The 20,153-nt window shown below is 36.7% G+C and overlaps 1 protein-coding gene across 3 annotated transcripts in view; it reads left to right on the top strand.

Moving 5' to 3' along the window:
• PLA2G4A (phospholipase A2 group IVA) overlaps nt 1-20,153 on the top strand; it is a 159,979-nt gene that overhangs the window by 97,150 nt on the left and 42,676 nt on the right. For all 3 annotated transcript variants that reach the window (XM_007096240.3, XM_007096241.2, XM_042976797.1), the window contains 3 exons: nt 6,186-6,322; nt 13,782-14,004; nt 14,863-14,977. In XM_007096240.3, the coding sequence (XP_007096302.1) occupies nt 6,186-6,322; nt 13,782-14,004; nt 14,863-14,977 (475 nt within the window). The remainder of the gene's footprint in view (nt 1-6,185; nt 6,323-13,781; nt 14,005-14,862; nt 14,978-20,153) is intronic.

Below are 20,153 nucleotides of genomic sequence, written 5' to 3'. Positions count from 1 at the left end.
AACAAGTGAAAAATGTTTGTTAAATGAATAATTTACCAAGGAAAAAAATTCTCTTTGTGTTTTTCATAATTTTTGAGCATTATTTTTAATACTTGATAGTTATGGCACAGAGGTGGTTATATACTTTTACCTCTTTAAAACATGAAATGGGGCTATGATGGTTAAATTCATGTGTCAACTTGGAGGGTGATTTTAGGTGAGATTAACATTCAGATCAGTGAATTTTCAGTACATAAATTGCCATGGGTAATGTGGGGGGAGAGGGGGTGTACAATCATTTGTAGGCCTGAATAGAACAAAAAGATCAGCCTTCCTGAGCAAGAGGGAATTCTCCAACAGACTGCCTTTCTCTTCATCTGCACTCTTGGCTCTCCTGGGTCTCCGCCTGCCAGACTTCAGACTAGAACTGTATTTTTTTTAATTTTTTTAATGTTTATTTTATTTTTGAGAGAGAGACAGAGAGTGAGTCGAGGAGGGGCAGAGAGAGAGAGAGAGAGAGAGAGAGGGAGACACAGAATCTGAAGCAGGTTCTGGGCTGTGAGCTGTCAGCACAAAGCCTGACACAGGGCTCGAACCCACAAACTGTGAGATCATGACCTGAGCTGAAGTTGGATGCTTAACCAACTGAGTGACCCAGGCACCCCTAGAACTGTATTATTGACTCCCCTGGTTCTGGAGTCTGCTGGCCCATACTGCAGATTTGGACTTGCCATTCATCCTAATTTCATGAGCCAATTCTATATAACAAATCTCTTTCTAGAGAGGTAGATATATAGATACATCTTGTTGATTCTGTGTCTCTGGAGAACCCTGACTAATAGGGGAGCCAAGGAAGCAAAAAGTCTCTGTATAATTTTCAGACCATAAAAATTTATGAAAATGTAAAAAAAAATCCTTAAGCATTTTAGAGTTTTCTTTTGCAAGGGAGGAAATTAATAATATCCATATGCCCCTGCATTACAATAATTTAATCAAAACCACAGGATATTTGGTAAGTGAAAATTCATTTCCTGTAATCATATGAGAGAAGTATGAGAAATATTCATTGATATCATTTATGCACAAATTCTGATGCTATAAGGTCTAAATATAACCCCAAAACTTTCAATAGCCTTTATTTTAAATCGTTTAGACTTTGAGCCAGGTCTAACAGCTGCATCTTATAACTCTCCAGCTTTCTTTGAAGCTATTTTGGAATGACCAAGACATTTAAAACATCAAAAGTTAGCCTTCATTTGTTAGGTAAAGTTGTGCTGATATCATCTGAAGTGACACATGAATCTGAAATATAAATTAGCTAAATATCAAATGTTTTTTTTTCAATAAAGATTACCCTGTCTTTCTGAACAGTGAGTAAAAGGAAAGGGAATGAATTATCGTGTCAGTGACACCTTTGTTCACACCATGGTTCTATGACCTAACAGCTGTCTGTATGTGGACAAGGTATTTATGTGCACTGAATTGCTCTTCATCTGAAAAATGGAAATAATGCTGATCTCCTTTAGAGGCCTGGGAAGATTAAATGAAACACATTGAATGAAAGTACCCAAGCTCATACCAGGTACACAGTATTTTCTTGATAAGTTTAATCTCCCGTTTTTGTAGTTAATAAAAATTTATACTTTTATAGGTTGTTTTTAAGTTTATTTTGAGAGAGAGAGAGAGAGAGAGAGAGAGAGAGAGAGTATGTGTGAGTGGGGGAGAGGCAGAGAGAGAGGGAGAATGAGAATCCCAAGCAGCCTCTGTGTTGTTGGCATGGAGCCTGATGAGAAAGTCAATCTCACGAACCTTGAAATCATGACCTGACCTGAAATCAAGAGTCAGATGCTTAACTGACTGGGCCATCCAGGCACCCCTATCCTGTGCTTTTATAGTTTTATAATTCATATTCTGTAGTAGTTATAGAATCTAGAGTGTTACTAGTAGCAAGAAGCCTCAAGGTTGTTCATTGTACCCAATATTTCTACATAGAAGTAAACAGAGTTCAAAGAGGATTTTCTTTGCCTCGGGTCACAAAGCTAGTTGTAAGGAAAGCTTTCAGAGACAGTGGAGCATAGTGAATTAAAAGCTTTGGAGTCTGACAGATCCAGCTTTGAATCCACAGGACATTACTTTCTAGCTTTATGATAATGGAAAAATGAACTTCTTTGTGTTTCAATTACTTTATCTTTAAAATGTAGGTGAAAATATATATCTCATAGAGTTATGAAAATTAAATGATAGACATAAAAACAGATTAATTCATATGTAATAAATGAGGATGGTAATTATAATCTTCATAGTCTTTCCATCATGTGATTATTCAATTTTTATGTGCAAACATCTGACATTTTTTTACCTGATAGCAGCTCAGATATCAGACTTAAAAATCTTATGTGAAAACTGTCTTTAAGAACTTACTATAAAGCAATAATGAAAACAATGGGTTATACAACAACGAATTCCAGAGCAAGTGGCTGTTTCCAGAAAATTCCTAACAATATAAAATAGGCATCCATAAGTTATGCTGGGCTACTGGCTTAGGAAGAAGGGCAGCTGGGGATTGGAGAAGGTCTCATGTTCAATTTTCCAACTTTTCTTATTAAATCTGACTCCAAACAACAATACAGGTTGTATGTTCTGTGTTGAACAGTGTACTCCGTTACTAAGGGTTTTCTTTCTCTAAACTATCTGATTTGTATAAGTTTAATGTTATTATTAAAAATAACATGTTTATTTGTTTTTTGAGAGAGAGAGTGACGATCTTGGCCTGATCTTAGGCTCAGTGCTTGGCACATGGCAACAATAAATGTTCACTATTATTACTACATTGCCTATAAACTCAACTCCTCTCTCAAGGCCTAATTCAAATCCCTCCTCCTTCTAACTTCTTAGCTGGCCTGTTTACAACTACACTGTACTGTGCTCCACTCACCCACTTTATAAACCACTTCTGTTTTCTATCTTAGCTTTCCTTCCCCTCCAGATCAGTTTTTAAGAGCTTATGTGTTTTACTTTATTGACAATTTAAACATTTGTGTTTGAGAACATTCTGTGTATCTAAATATACACAGGTTCAAAGCCATTTAAATTGCTCCATTGTGCCGGTGGAATGCGTTTTCATCAGTGAGGTCCCCAAACTGCATCTAATTAGGATGCCTAGGGTCTTCCATGTTGGGACCACTTGGTATTAGACAAAGCCTTGGATGAGGAAATTAGTCCTAGGTTTCGGGCTCTTCACCGTCCTATCTCCGCTAAGACTTCCCTTTCCATATATAAGAGTTTGATAGAATTTTGGTTCTTCTAGTTCTAAAATAATAGTTCCATATATATATATATATATATATATATATATATATATCACATTGGTCAATGAATACCCAAGGATCAGAATCCAAGTGATTGGAACACAATGCATCCGTGTTGTGTATTTTGCATTTCTGAGATTGAGTGCAGTATTTCCCCTGCAGCTGGCCCCTTGCCCCGGGGGTTCTTCTCCTGGGCAATGGCCACATCATCTGCTGGGAGCAAAGCTAGAAACCCTAACAGTCTGACTACACTCCTTCCTCTTTTGTGCCTAACGTCAGATCAGTCACCAGCTTCTCCTTGTAAATGTACCTTGATTCTGTTTCTCTCCTCACAAGCTTCGCTTTAGGGGGTAGAAGAAAGGAGGAATTGTTTGCCATTTGCACCTCAGAAGAAGAGGATACCATGACTGTTACAGATAAGATGGAACTGCCGAAAATACTTGAGCTCATCTCTGCACATGCGCTCCATGATTTGGACATTGATTTTGCAAATGAGACTTTGTCACATATGTAGAAAGGAAAACCTGATAACAGTAGGAAATTTTTATTTAACTCCAGTCAGAGCATCCCCACACAGTTCAGGTTCTGCTCTGCTACCCATGGGGGCTTGTTTCTTCACTTTGTTTCTTCTAAAGCCTTGAATTGCTCCATGATCTAATATCTTTGCTCCATGAACTGCTCAGTCTTCTGTCTCTAACTTCTTCTTTGATAATTGTTATCACTGAGAAACAATGTCAAACAAAAGACACCTCTTCTCCCTGGCAATCTCACAATGCCTCCACATCATCCTCTGTCTGTCCAGTAAATATTTCCCTCCATCCACTCCCTATGGCTTTGTCTGTTCTTCCCACTGTCTTGTCCTCAACAGACTCTGAATTTTACTGGAAGATGTTGGATTGTACTTACCATGTGCCTGATAGTCTTAAGCAGTTGTTATTAACCATTTTGGTCTCAGAAATCCATTATACTCTTAAAAAATACCATAAACTTCTAAAATATTTTATTTATGTGGGTTATCTCTATGGATATTTACCATATTAAAAAATGAAACTGAGAAAACTTATTAAAATATGTATTTATTTTAAATATGTTGATGTTGGGGCACCTGGGTGGCTCAGTCAGTTGAGCGTCCGACTTCAGCTCAGGTCATGATCTCACAGCTTGTGAGTTCGAGCCCCGCGTCGGGCTTTGTGCTGACAGCTCAGAGCCTGGAGCCTACTTCAGATTCCGTGTCTCCCTCTCTCTCTGCCCCTAACCCACTCACATTCTGTCTCTGTCTCTCTCAAAAGTAAATAAAAACATTTAAAATTTTAAATATGTTGATGTCATATTAATATAAATAACATTTTATGAAAATAATCAAATTTTCAAGAACCAAAAAAAAATGAGATCCATTTTTACAATTATCTTTGTTGTTTGACTTAACAGAAAACAGCTGGATTCTCTTATCTGCTTTTGAATCCAATCTGTTGCTATATCACACATCCTGTAATTTCTTGAAAAACTCCATCACACCCTCGTGAAGTAATGAGAACAAAAAAAGGCAAATGACCTCTTACTGCTATCATGAAAATAGTTTTGACCTTGTGGACACCCTGAGAGCTGTGTACACTTTAAGAGCTGTTCCCTAGAGTAGAGAGAGAAACCACCAGCTCTCTTAAGCAATAATGTTTGAGGACCACAAAGAAAATGACAGTCTCTCCCTCTCCAAACAAACACTCGTGTTTTAGTCATGTTGCAGACAGCCTTTGCTTCTCTACTGGAAAGACTCTTGGTTGACTCATGCTGCTTCCGTTTCCAGACCGGCCTCCTTCCCTGCCCTCGTCCCTCCCTATTGAATAACTGTGCATCTTTAAAATTAAAAACCGGTTTCTTTTTTTATTTATGAAGCTCTCTCTACCATTTCAGTTTCTCTGATTGGAATTCACCACACCTTCTGGACCTCACGTACTCCCAACCTGTAGCGCTTTATTTTAGTAAGGCATGTTAGCATGAACCCCAATGTAGGAACCTGGGGTTTGACTCCTGACTGCGATTTATTAGTTGCATGACCCAGAACAAGTTTTCGAGGTCTTGCTTCCAAGTACCTTGGTTGCTCACCTATAAAAGAGCATAAAATCCTATACACCTGTAAAATCTTCATGTGGATTTTGTGGTAATCAAATGAGATAATTTCTATGAAATACTTAGAACAGTTCCTATCAGATAGTAATTGCTCAACAGATATCATCTGTCCCTATTCGTACTATTGTCATAATTATTATTATGTTTCTGCCTCACTTAAATAAACTATATTCCCCGGATCCACCTGTGATGACTGAAAGATAGAGACCGCTCAATGAGATTTATCTAATAAAGAGTAAATAAATTTTTTAGGTCTTGTCACATTCTTTTTTAATTGCTTGAGTAATAGCATGTATTTTGAAATGAGTCAGCATAAAGGAGTAGTAAGAATTATGCGCCAAGAGGGCACAGTGCTTACTTAACTAGAAGTCACCAGTTAATAGGCCTTATGCAAGTAATATCACCATTGTAGAACTTCCATCTGCAGAATAAGCAAAGACTTTTTTGTTCACCTTGCAGGATTTTTGAGAGGATAAAAAAAATGCACCCGAAAGCAAGCCAAAAACTGCAAAGGGTCAAGTAAATATAGGGAGTTATGGTTGTTATTTTTAAATAGAGTTAGTTGGTGTTTTAGCAATGTCTGCCTTCTAAGAGACATTAATTCTTGATTGTCTTATATGAAACATTTTCCTTTTTAAAAATTAGTTATTATTAAGGTCTGATGGAATTTACAATTCCTGATTACCAAATGTAGAACATATAACATAAAAGTTGAAACAAAACAGAAATGTATTTTATGGCTTCACAAATGATCTCTTTGTTTCATCATCCCAGGTGCCTGTGGTGGCCATACTGGGCTCAGGTGGAGGGTTCCGAGCCATGGTCGGATTCTCCGGTGTGATGAAGGCACTATATGAATCAGGAATTTTGGACTGTGCTACTTACGTTGCTGGCCTTTCTGGCTCCACATGGTTAGTATGCATTTTAAATCTTAGTTATATCATGCTAAATGTTTTGAATTTATCTACCTCAAACCTTAGAAAAGAAAAGAAGATTTAGAAAATTAACCTTAACTTCACGTTACTGAAGTACTGCAGCTTCATTGAATAATTTGCTTCTTAAAAACGTTTTTTACGGCAAATTCATACATAATGATGACTCTTGTCATAAATTTACTCCCTTTAAGCCTGTTTGTAACTTAAAATGCAGTTAAATGTAAAATTTAAAAATAGGTCAATTGAAATTCTATATAAATATCACAGAGGTGGAATAACATACTCCACCCGTAATTAATTTAATCTTCCTATAATTTTCTGATTTGTAATCTTTCAGCAATCATGTCTAAGTCTCCATGATTCACTGGGTATTCATTTTCTTCTCTAGGGCAAATAGAATGAAATGCAAGATACCTTAGTATATAAAAGAAGAAAAACAACTTTTGAATGCAGAAATGCAATAAGTTTCACTGATTTGCATATAATTGTGAAATTAATCCTTTAAATGTATTTAAGCGCAGCTAAATCTGGATAGAAACATAAAACATCTGCATGTATAATATTTGTGCACTGTAGATTTGACTTTTCACAAACGTGTATAAAACATGTTCAAAGACTCTACTGTGTACTTTTTGGTTTGCCTAACTCATAGAAGCACATTGAAAATCAAATATTAGTTCTTCCCCAGATGTCTCAACTATGAGTGTCACCTTATTACAAAATGTCTGACTTTGATTTACAAGGCTTTTTAATCATGCAGCCATAGTAAAGTTCATCTATTATAATACTATACTAAATATGTCTAGCACTCTAAAATTTCTGTACCTTCTCATCCTGTGAGATGGATCTGAGTTTTTTCATTTTTCAACTAAAGAAAATTTGACTCAGAAGCCAAGTGATTTGAACCAGCATGTAAAGTCAGGCTTTTGATCCTCTGTTCTAGCATTCTTTGAATTAAACCATAACCTTCTATTGGACAGGTATAGATTCTACATAGAGATTCACCTATAAAGAGTCTATAGTTTCTTAAACATTTTGAATCAGATTCTTTAGCTAAGAAACAAAAACTTAGAATTATGGTTGCCACCTTCTTTGTATGTACCCTCAAAATGATTTATCTCTTTTGAAAAAAGGGTGTAGCCCATCATTATTCTTTCCCTTGAAGGAAAGAACAGGCACCTGCCTGTTTAATGAGTAATATGATGGAAAGACTTGGACCCTTAGATTAATTCGCCTACTCAAGCATTTTGTTATTACTCTTTGAATGGCTTTCTTTCTCTGAATTCAATATTTGTTAGATCCCTGTGGTCCATCCCTGACTGATACATTACAGGAAGCTTACTTTCTTAGACTCAGCTAGTAAAGACAGAGCAGGTATGATTTGGGGTGCTGATTTGAGGGTATAATAATGCATGTTTAGGCTTAATTAGAGCTGCAGTCATTGAGTTGGTTATGGATTTGGGGCAACTTTGGGCAACATCTTATATTCTGTCGGGATTCGAAAAACAAGTCCTGCAAAATGTAATTAAGAGAATTTCAAATGTTACAGGCCAATCATTTAAACATTTACAGGCCATGCGTTTCTATATACAAAAATTTCTATATACAAAAAATTGTCTAAATTCCTCAAGATTAGCCTTCACTAATTTATTCTATTTCCTTAAAGGACACTCACTCCTAAAATCCTTACAATTGATTTTCACCTGAAAGCACCTAATTTTCAAATATAATGGTGTCTTGAAATTCTTTTCCTCCTTGACTTTTTGGGGGAGCCAGGGAGGATGAGGTTGGCAGTTGGGACATTTCACACATTAGCTGTCCCTCTTACAAATCCCTCCTACTATGCCTTTTTGTTTTTATTTCATCCTCTCTTATTGCTCTGCCCTCCATACTGTCTTTACTACTTTCACTGCTTTTCTCCTTAATGTGAGGAGACCTCCTTTTTGTTCTGTTATATCTACACCGCCCCCCCTTGGTAATTTCACCAATTTCTACCACTTCAGCTATTACTACCAATAATTTAGTTCATGGGACTCTAGAACACCCCAAAAGCTAATGGACCAAAAAGGGAAGGAAATCCCTAATGGACAATGCAAAGTAGCTGTCAGAGAAGAGCATCACGTAAAAAATGACCCAGAGGTCAAGGGTGGAGAGTACTTCAAGAAGTAGTGGGTCTTTTAATAGAGTGAAACATGTGTGAGAAGCTTAGCTTAGAACTGGGTTTGGAAATCTTTAGTGGTTTTAGCAAAAATCACTAAAGGAAATAAAGAAAACTCTTGATCTTGAAATTGCAAGTAAGAAGTGAATAGAAGATGAAGAAAGGTGGGGAGGTAAACCTTTCAGGTGCTGTATTTCAAGAAGGGGAATATAGGAACTCGGGGAAGGGTTTTGGTTTTGTTTTATTTTCAGAATTTCAGGGACTTGGATATTTTTGTAGAAGTCTGAAGTAAAGGAAATAATGTAAAAGGATAGATGGAAGGTAAAGAAATAGGTGGTTCGTGGATAGAAAAAGATTCAGACAGAGACAGGACGGGACAAGAGAAGAAGCACAAGTGAAAGCTGTTCATTGTGGAGAGAAGAGATACTTCCTGAACAGAAGAAAAGGTGGTCAGGATGATGCATGTTCATTTTCTCTTGAACAGTATAGGCAAGAAGGTAAAAAGTTCAAAGGAAGGAATTCGGAAAGACTTGGATAAACAAATTACACTCTTGTGTAAGTTTTTATATTCTGCTGACACATGACCATTACTTGGCACAAATGAGGTAATACGGAAATATTTGGAGAAGCCCTGGACCTCCCAAAAAGGTTTCTGTGATCACAAAAGAGAATTTTATGTAGGACAAAGGCTTCCCTTGTAATGGCTACTACCCTTATGGTAATTATTTCTGAAATTATTTTGGGATGATACTGTGCTATTCATTACATATAAATGTTAGCCAACCAGTTGGCACAACTCTCTTCCCCAGTACAGCTTCATCTGCAGAATCATAAGGGGCTGTGGGCTCTTGACTGCCACGCTTGTATGACCTTGCCATCTAAAGACAAATCAGAGTAGCTCTGCAATGATAGCAGTGGGGCTCAGTCCATTAAAGTGACCCAAACGGAATTCAAGGAGAACTTTCAGTTCAGGAGTCTGAAGACTTCCTGCAGCATTGAACAATGAAACAATTTTAGGAGACGTTGTCAGATAAGAGGTGATAGTCTAAAAGATCAAAGTGTAAGTTAGAGAAAAATATGTTGTTTGGGGTGGTGACTGTGCTTGGCTTGTTCGCTTAATGAATCCCTCCAGTTTATCACACACTGAATGACTAAATGAAGATTTGCATAAGTAACTGCCTTTTGAGGGGAAAATTAATCTAGAGATTTCTTTAGGGTTTCAGGCTATTTGCTTCACAAATGTCAAGGGTCTTCTCAAGCCATTCCGAATTTTACTTGCTTTTGAGACTTGCTTTTGACGCTTTTTTAAGCATAGAAATTCTATATGTTTACCCCTAAGGATTCTGATTTGGCAAGTCCTTGGAGGCCAGGCACTGATATTTTAAAACATTGGCCAGGTGATCTGGAGGAAGAAACTGCACTGAGAATTCCTTGTGCAGTTTTGACATGATTTAGGTATTAGAATTTCACACTTAGCCTAAAATGCATTCGTATGGAGAGAATGATGTGTTCCATCATATAAATATGTTGAAAAATTAGAGGCCGATATCTTCAGATTTATAGAGAAATAAGTTGAGGATCCTTCCATTCATTAATTAACTATTTGTAAAGGCCCTGCTATGTCTAAGTCACTTAGTTTCAGAAATTTGATTGGTATAATTGGGAATCACGTATTAGTAAAGAGATGAAAATTAAGACTTAACTATAGAGTTGCAAATTGGGGTGATGTTTGTGTGCTTTAGATGGTAGCATGTCCACAGAAACCAGTAACAGTGAATCCTGCCTTGGTGCAACCAAGGAAACAAAGACGGCTATTTAAGGAAAACTGGCCATTGCCTACCCCTCCATCTTTAGCATCACCAAAGCTAAAACTCAGGTCTTACATGTCACCATGATGACATCATGAAAAGTCTGTCCAATTCACACTCATGAATTCTAAAAAATAAATGCTGAACAAGCAGAGAACATTAACCCAGTGCCAAAGGCTGAGGTATCTAGGTCTTTTTGTCTTTGGCTAGGGCTTGTATCCTCAAACCAAGTGCTTCACAGTAGGGAAAGAATCAGAGAGGGAAAGGGGGAGAGAAAAATTCCCTCAAGTGAATGAGTTTACTTCAGCATTTAGAGAAAAGAAATGGACAACAACCTTCCTACATGGAACAGAGAGAATTGGGCTGACATCTGTATAATTTTTGGCCATTTAAAAAAATCTACCTCTGAAACTGTGGCACAAGTCCTAGCTTCTGAGCAATCCTCAAACCCCAGAGGAAGGACTTTCTTGATCTAGAGCCAACGGCTAACATTGAGGAGAAGAGAAGGGAAGGGAAGGGAAGGGAAGGGAAGGGAAGGGAAGGGAAGGGAAGGGAAGGGAAGGGAAGGGAAGGGAAGGGAAGCGAAGCGAAAGGAAGGGAAGGGCCTTCAGATCTTGCTGGGGGCAATTCATGGGGCAAAGGTTCTTACTAGAATCATAAGTTGATTCATTTAAAGACCAGCTAGGTAGAGATGGAGAAGGGAAGTCTTAAATAATGTTATTTCAGATTTGAGTAATTACATCTTTCTGCTGAATAGTTGGAAATGACAACTTCCAACAGCAGAATGATCATATTATTTCCTTTTTATCTGTCTTTTGAAAAGATTATTCTGAGGCTAAATTGTTCTCTACTGACATTAAGTGTTTGGTCCTTTTCTTTATTTTTACCCTGCTTCATTAAGGAAAGGATTTAATGTATCTTATAAAGTAAAACTGGGTTGCATACAATAAGGATAGAAGTGAAAAAAGGTAAGTAAATATATAACTGGAAATTCAATTAAAAATTCATTCTATAACCTATAGCTCTGAAAAGCATGAAACACAGGCTTGAGTTTAAGCCTTCTAAAGTCCAAGGCAAAATCGAACTATGTAAAATCCAATTGCATAATATAATTTTTAAAAAGCTAAGGGCAAACCAATTGTCCATGGAGGTAGAAATTATTCTTGTTAATAAAACCAGTAAAGAAGTTCTTAGTGTTCCCATAAAGAATGAAGCATATCCTGGATAGTTCCAGAGTCAACCAGTCAGAGGCACCAAAAGATGTTTTATTTTCCTATTTTTATTATGTTCTTAAATACAAACCAATGCATTCCATCAATGCACGCAATTATTGAAAAGTAGGATGAGGTCCAGAAAACCAGACATTTATTGATTTTTATGAGTCATGTGATAGACCTTAGAATAACTACAGGAGTAGACAGACCCTGGTATCTCTCAAGTACTCTAAGCTGTATTTTTATAGATATTTGGTAATTATCCCAGGCTTGAGTCTGGAGTAAGTCTTTTTTATTTATCTTTATCACATGTTTTGGGGGAATTTTAGGAATCCAATTTATGTAATAAAGATCTTTTAAGAATTCTTATTTGTTTTTATTTATTTATTATTAAGTTTATGTTATTTTGAGAGAGAGAGAAAGTACACATGTGCACACAGGAGGGGCAGAGGGAGAGAGAGAATCCCAAGTAGGCTCTGTCCTGTCAGCGCAGAGCCTGACACGGGGCTTGATCCCACAAACTGTGAGATCATGACCTGAGCTGAAGTTAAGAGTTGGACACTTAACCAACTGAGCCACCCAGGCGCCCCAAGGATTTTTATTTAAAAAAATTTTTTTGTGGGAGGAGCGCCTGGGTGGCTCAGTCGGTTAAACGTCCGACTTCGGCTCAGGTCATGATCTCCCAGTCTGTGAGTTCGAGCCCCGCATCGGGCTCTGTGCTGTCGGTTCAGAGCCTGGAGCCTGCTTCGGATTCTGTGTCTCCCTCTCTCTCCGCCCCTCCCCAACTCACACTGTGTCTCTGTCTCTCAAAAAATGAATAAATGTTAAAAGGTCTCTCATCACTCTCCATTTGTTAACTTATAATTATTCTCAACTTGTCTCCAAAGAACTCTGAATCCAATAAGAAATTCTAATTTCATGTGAAATGGAAGTAGTTTGGTCTCTAAGAACTGAAATCTTGTTTAAGAGATTTAATAAGCCTATCAGGGGAGAAGACACATTTTAAATTCTCATTCTGTTATTAATTGGGGAACTGTGAACATTTATTTAAATTCATCAATCCTCTCTTTCCTCATCTTTAAAATAGAAGAATTGAAAGCATTTCAGGTCTTCAAGGCAATAGCTTATGTACAGTTAACCAGCCCAGGCTTCAGGAAGGGCAGGGACCCAGTAAGGGTCAGGTTTCTCCCCTCCCTGAAGGAAAGATAAACCATTATAGTAGGCATTTCTATTTGAATGTCAAGGAAACAGGAGATTAAACTATGCCCTGTTTTCTCTTTGGTTGGATGAAGGGGTGGAGTATATATTTCTTTCATTATTTTGTTTTCTCAGTTCAGTAGTTCAAAAACTGTGCTTTCCATGTGCTGGGCATTTGCTAGTCATTGAGGCTAGAGAAGATGAATAAACAAAGTTTTCCCAGCAGGAGATCACAAGACTAAGGGAGACAGATAAGTAAAGTCGTACTTAATATTCAGTACAGAGAGCTACAATACTAGAGATATTGGTGCACAGGAAGGAGGGTGGTAACTGAATGTTTATTGTCTAAATATCAAATACCAAGGTAGTATCTACTGATTTCCAGTATTACTAGAAGTGGCCAAATGGCTGGTGGCCAAGAATGTCCATAAGAAAGCATTTACCTTGAAGACTTCTTTCTCTCCAGGGTTTCACAATCAGATTTGGATGCCCAGAAATTCTGAGACCTACAATTGGCAAGACTCGGGATTCTACCCAGCTGGCAATGGGCAAAATAAAAACAAAAATACATTTGTTAGGAGAACTAGGCATTCACAATAGTTTAGACAGCACATTTCCTACCTATAGTTAATCATTATGGAAAGTCAAATTACCAGATTACTTGACTGGTATTATATCCAGACAAGTAAGTTTATTTACATGACTTAAATGTGTTGTGTTCATCAGTCTCTGATAGTCTAATAGGAATTACCCATTCCCAGAGGCTAGACGGTGGACAGCCAGTAAGCCCACTAGGGCATCCTCTCCTCTGGACTGGGCTTGGGAAGTCCACTATTTCCTTTGAGACCTCTCTTTTACTTTGCCTTTGTTGTGGACCAGCTCCTTTCTGATTGATACATTCTTTCCTTAAATGGATTAATATCTTTAATCAGATAATTAAGTTAACCAACCATTTCTAACATTCTTTATTTTTCTTATGACAGAGAGCACCTGCCTTCTTTGGAAACTACTATGTGACGTCCTTTCTCTTTACTAATCATCTTTTGTCTTCTTTACAGGTACATGTCAACCTTATATTCTCACCCTGATTTTCCAGAGAAAGGGCCAGAGGAGATTAATGAAGAGCTAATGAAAAATGTTAGCCACAACCCCCTTTTACTTCTCACACCACAGAAAGTTAAGAGATACATTGAGTCTCTATGGAAGAAGAAAAGCTCTGGGCAACCTGTCACCTTTACTGACATCTTTGGGATGTTAATTGGAGAAACACTAATTCACAATGTAAGCTATGGCTCAAACTGCAATCCTTTTAATACAAATCAGCCATGTATATCATAATGTTTTAATAAAACAAAATGATACATTTGGTTTTTCTTTTAATTTATTTGAATTCAAGTTAGTTAACATACAGTGTAGTACTGGTTTCAGGAGTAGAACGCAGTGATTCATCATTTCCATATAACATTTTATAAAAGTCACTTGACTCAACTGATTCTATCAACAATGTGTCCTGAGTACACATTGTCCTGCCAGACATAACACTTCCACATTTCCAACTAGTGCTTACTAATTCTTTCTGTGTATCAGTTTTGATGTATAGAGAAGTACTTTTGTATTCTTCAATACACATTTTGACCTCTTACTGTCCACTCCTCCACACCCCAATGGCAGTCTTTTTAAATAAAGGGATGAATACAAGTAGTATTTTAGTGGTAGAGGAAAAACGGAGGTTCCCTAAAGAAAGCCAGAAAAGGGAATAAGTCACAGGGAGCAAGACTATTTGACACATGACTACAGTGTGACATTTCATCTGAAGATAAAGTGTGGGAGACAGAGTCTGTGCCAGGGAATCTGGGGTCCAACTGCTTTCTGGGCTTCGTAGCTGCCAAGTTCTTCTTCAGTTCAAATGTAGCCATAATCTTTAAAAGAGTTACGGTTGTTCTTAGAATGAAGATAATAATTACCTCCATAGAGCTTACTTGTTGTCGTTTATTAGGACCCAGAGATTTCTAGAAGAAGGAAGACTGATTTTTATTAGAAAAGTTTAAAGTGTCTTGATTGGAAGTACTATTTTAAATAGTTTTCTCTCTGTATATGTTTCTATATTGAAAACCATTTCTTTATTTCTTCTGTGGACAGAGAATGAACACTACCTTGAGTAGTTTGAAGGAAAAAGTCAATTCTGCACAATGCCCTTTACCCCTTTTCACCTGTCTCCATGTCAAACCTGATGTTTCGGAGCTAATGTTTGCAGGTATGTGATTTCCTCTTTCAAAGCATTTCCAGGAACCTTTGAATTGCGGTTTCTAATGATTTTCATTAGAGGAAGATCCTAAGCAATTTTAGTTGTCTATTTTAATGTATTTTCGGTAACATAAAAACATTGGAAGATACAAGACAGTGTTAAGCTAGATGATTTTCTGGTTGGACAGACTATTCCATGAAACTAATATACATTCCAGTTACTAATATACCTTCATTTAAATTAGTAAAATAAAAAAGAAATTATTAAAAAGTCATGAATATAATCACCTCAATTTTAGTTACTCATTCCTCAAGGACTTTTAACAAAATAGCATGCTTTTAGGCAATGCATATGCTTTTGCTTACTGCTTATATTTTCATTAAATTGGGTAACATGATATATGTTTATCATTCAAAGCACCATTTTCGTCTTTATAATTCAGCATTCAAAAAGTACTAGTCTATGCTTCTGGCAGCTGGCGAACAAAATACCTCATATTGTTAAATCTCACATGTAAATATTTGTTTTCTCTGTGGCTTTGCTTCTTGTTGGGTGCTCTAAAAGTATGTGACATCATACTTGTGGGGGCCTTTGCTGGTCCTAATCTGCAATGTGGTAGCATTTCTGACTGTAGATGGTAGGGTTCATTGTAATTTTAGGAAAAGTACCTCAGTGAAATCAGTCACTCCATGAGCTTAAAAAAGTCATTGTGAATGGAAGGTAATTAACAGATTTGTAGCCAGAATCCTTTTGCAAATTTTACAAGGTCTCACTCTTTTCAACTGACTATTCCCAGGCAAGAATTTTGAATTGTTTATAGAAAGCAGTGCACCTGGAATTCACTCATTCTAATCTTTATCAGTTAATTGACTAAAACATTCGTCATGCTTATGATTCAGAAATCACTTACTATATTTATTATCTTATTCAATTTTTACTATAACTCGGGAAGTGAGGTATTTTTAGCTCTGCTTCTTAGAAGCAAAAACAAAACCTCAGAAAAATTAAATGATTTGCACATTGCCGCGTAGAAAGTAAGCAGCAGAGCTGAGGTTTGTTCGCAAAAAGCCCTTGTTCTTTTTATTAAAATAATGGCTTCTCTGGTTACTGACTGTGTAGACGTAGTATGACAGGTGCTAAGCATGAACTCCCCTCCCCCGCCCCCACAGTATATTGCCCCTGTTCTATAAGACCTTATAATCTGTTTGGGAAATCTGCGATAATTGTTAAACCAGTTAAGATACAAGAAAGAAGTTACTGTGCATTGTTTCCTTGACCAAGTTACATGCCTTTTTTAGTCTCAGTTTCCACATCTGTTAAATGAGGATGAGACTCTCATAGTGTTTTCACTAAATAAATGATATAAAGTATGCAAAGTACATAAAAGCAGTGGCAGGCCCAAATTAAGTTTAAGTAAGTCTTAAAAATGTAGTGCTCTGTGAAAGCTGTATGAGAAATCAGAGGTCTTGGATCTTAATGATAAATAGGATTTGTATATGAGAGGCAAATTTAATTTTCGAATGGGAGGTAAGGCACGCGGTAGGAGTCTGGGATAACCATGGCTTGTCAGCAGCAATTGGGAGCAAGATCTTGAATGTAATGTAGTTCAGAGGGAGAGGTGAAATTTATTCACGTAAGAAAAGTAAGTGCCATGATGAAATTGCTTTTGTTTTGTTTTTGCTTTCCTACAGCTGTTGTTTTTTGAGGTCCTGGAATAATTGGAGATAGGTTGATAAATCCTCCTAGTAAGCTAGTCAAATCTGTGCATAGCCAAATAAGCCATTTTACCCCACAGCATTATGCTATGGTCAAATAAGCACTAGACTAATTTGGAAGCCTTGTCTTATTTCTGAGCTGAAATACATTAGGTGGGTCATTTAATCTGATTCTTATTTTCCTCATTATTAAAAAAATGATATTAATAAATATCAGGTTTATATTACACAGCTGTTAAGACAATCACATGAGACAGGCAGAAGACAGAATATCGTAAAAGAGACCTAAAATATAATAGTGCTATTACTATTGTTAAAATTGTGATGACATTTTGACAGTTACCTTTTTTCATTCTTAACTTTGAAGCAGTAGCAATTCTCAATAGAAAATCTCATCGAGATAATTAAAGAACAAGTAATATTTCAGCAAGTGAATATTTTGGATTCATTTAGAATTGGGAAAGGCCGTTTTATGTTCAGTTGGTCATCTTTTGACCTGGATGTGTCTTATTTGGGCCATCTGCCTAATTGTGATACTGGTACCAGGATGAGAGATACACCATTAACCTTCATTGTTAAGCTTCTATGATAAGGAGATTCAAAGCTGTTTCTTCTAACAGAGTTGGACAAAGCCATCAAGCATTAGTTATGTGGATCTTATACCCGATAAGACACTCAAAAGTGTATGTTATGAAGGTTCAAGTAGCTTGGGTTATTGAAGGAAAAAAAGGAGACATGTCTCTACTTTATTCTTTTAAAGTTTGCTTAGATTAAAAGTGAATATTCAAGGGAAAAAGTTGAAATATTATCTGAATAATATTTTTAAAAGCCAAGGAGCCAAATTATCTTAGCTTACAGAAGTTTGATCACCTTTATTTCAACAATATTAGAGAATGTTTTTCTTCCCTTTAGAATAGTTTTAAACATTTTCCTCTTTTGAAGATTTTAAACAAACAAACATTCATTGTTTAAACTGTTAAATATTTTTGACTCCTTCACTTAACTACACTGATTTTGTTTTCATTTCCATTGGTCAGTAAATTGCATTTATTGAGTACAACTTACCAACATCATGTTAAATTCTTTGAGATACCGTCAGAGTAAAAATATGGCATTTTTCCTCCAGAAAGTTACAATCCCATTAGCAAGACAAAAACAAAACATGAAAAATGAAAGAGCCGTACACATAGAATATTATGATCTGTTTTTTTAGTATATGTGCTGCTGAAGTGAGCATGAATATTATGGTCTATCAAAGTGTGTAGAACTGATCTAAGTGTAAGATATCGTACAGATTTATTACAGTCATACGGACAGCTTTATGAGGTGATGGAGCTCCGATTCCATTTGAACATGGAAAGATCTATCAAGTGGAGGTGAATAGTCCTCTTTGTGTGAAACAGGATGAGAAAATGCTCGGAAAGAGGGTCAAAAATATGTTTTCAAGAGCAGTAAAAAGAAACCAGACTTAGTACGAGCCGGTGAAGGGTGATACATTTGGGAAAATTATTAGTGCCAAGTTACAGAAAGACTTGAATTCCAGACAGAAATATTTTTCTTCAGTTATGAAGATAGTGGGAAACATTTAGTGTTTAGGGGTAGGACAATGAAATTATTTAGTGTTTTTGAAAAAAGTATTTTGTTGATTCATATGGGTAGATTAACAAGGAAAGAAACCGGAAGCAGTGCTATCACTGTGCGTTTGTAATAAAGTCCTGGAACTAGGGAGATACTGATAAGAAGAGCAGAAGACTGAGGTGAAAAGCCCAAAGGTTATCAGTGAAAGGTGGTCATGGATTGGTTTGATGTGAGTGAGTAAAAGAGTGGTTTCAATTTTTGAAAAATTTCTTTTTGAGGGCTGTAATAGTGTTGTTTACCAAAAGAGGTAGGCTAGACTGGGAGGAAAGGTGATGAATTCCTTTCCAGGCAAGCATAGTGGGATGCGACGACAGTGTATGTAAGTGTAAATCCACAACAGGAAGTTGGAAAGGAGTAGATGGAGGTGTGGGAGAGAAGTTCAAGTTTGAAACATACGAGTTAACAGCAAAAGAATAATAGTCACGCACTACCATGGTGAGTTCTTGACTAAGGAATAAAGAGCAATCTTACCTTGAGAATGCTTTAATTACGTGTACACAAACCACAGCATTAATAAAGATGAGATTACTCGAGAAGTTATTGTGTTTCAGTACCCAAGATAAGGGGATGAGATTCAGAGATAGGTAATTACTTTTAGTGATACAGAAATTTTCCTAGCAGCCTCTGATTCATTGCTAGTCATATCTCACTAACTCCATGTAAATCATTATAAAGCACATCACTTTATGAAGAAAGGTATATGTGCCACTTGGCTTTGATTTGAAATGAATTATGTGTTCTCATCACAACTGTGATTTCATAACTTACTTAACAGAAGTATAATGTTATGATCTACCACTGAGTAAACAATAAATATACACCCGCAATCCCTTTTCTAAAACTAGAGATAGATGTTTTGGAATTCAGAACATTTTAGATTTTAAAGTTTAAAAAAAAAAAAAAAACTTGCTGTGTATGGTACATAATAACCCCTGGGGATCTTATAATCAAATAGAGTGATTTCTGTAATAGAATGTGTCAATATGCATATTTAGTGAGATAAAAAAAAAATAAGCCATACATCATTCAGGACTGTTTTTTTCTGCTGAATGAATTCAGGTCAGATTTTACCACCAAATGAATAGCAAAAAACTTTGTGGAGTTTTAAGTTATCTGGATTTTGGTTTGTTTGAATAGATTTTTAATAGTTTCAGAAAGGGGAGTGGATAAAGGAGGGCAGAGGGTTATGGGTTAGGCAAGGGTAGATAATGGTGGAACTTCATAGAGGATGGCCAATGAAAATTGACCTTGAACTAAGGGATAAGAAGGAGCAAGCCTTGTAATTGCATAAGGTAATAGCAAGCATTAAGGCACTGCAGTGTCAGTGAGCTTTCTCCTGAGGAACATTAAGAAGATTTGTGTGGCTCAAGTGGAAAGAGTAAGACCAACATAATGGGAGATTGGTTAGGACATGAGGTCAAGAGGCACTAGCCAGACCATTAAGAAGCCTTGTTGACCGCATTTTTGTGTTCAGTGTAATGGAAAGCCATTGGGAAGCTTTCAGCTGGCATTAGTGTGCTGTGATTTCTATTTTTAAATTTTTGTTCTGGCAACAGATATCAAAAAGATAGCAGGGGAACAGAGAAGGGATGTTTTAGAAGACTACTGGGGAGATCCAGGGAGGAGTGTATGACAGCTTGTACCAGTAGGGTACAAATGGATGGTGATCCATGATGGACAAATGGATAAGCAGCCAGTTTCTAACCTTATCTGATAAGAGAGCCTACAGAACTTGAGTTTTTGTATGTAAGATATAAAGGGGAAAGAATTGTCAAGGATAAAGTATATATAGTGGTATGAATATATGAAAAGTAGTGCCATTTACCAAGAAA

The sequence above is a fragment of the Panthera tigris genome, chromosome F3 (assembly GCF_018350195.1).
Source record: "Panthera tigris isolate Pti1 chromosome F3, P.tigris_Pti1_mat1.1, whole genome shotgun sequence".
NCBI classification, from domain to species: Eukaryota; Metazoa; Chordata; class Mammalia; order Carnivora; family Felidae; genus Panthera; species Panthera tigris.
Note: the sequence above shows the minus strand (reverse complement) of the source record. Positions and strands in the feature narration are given on the sequence as shown.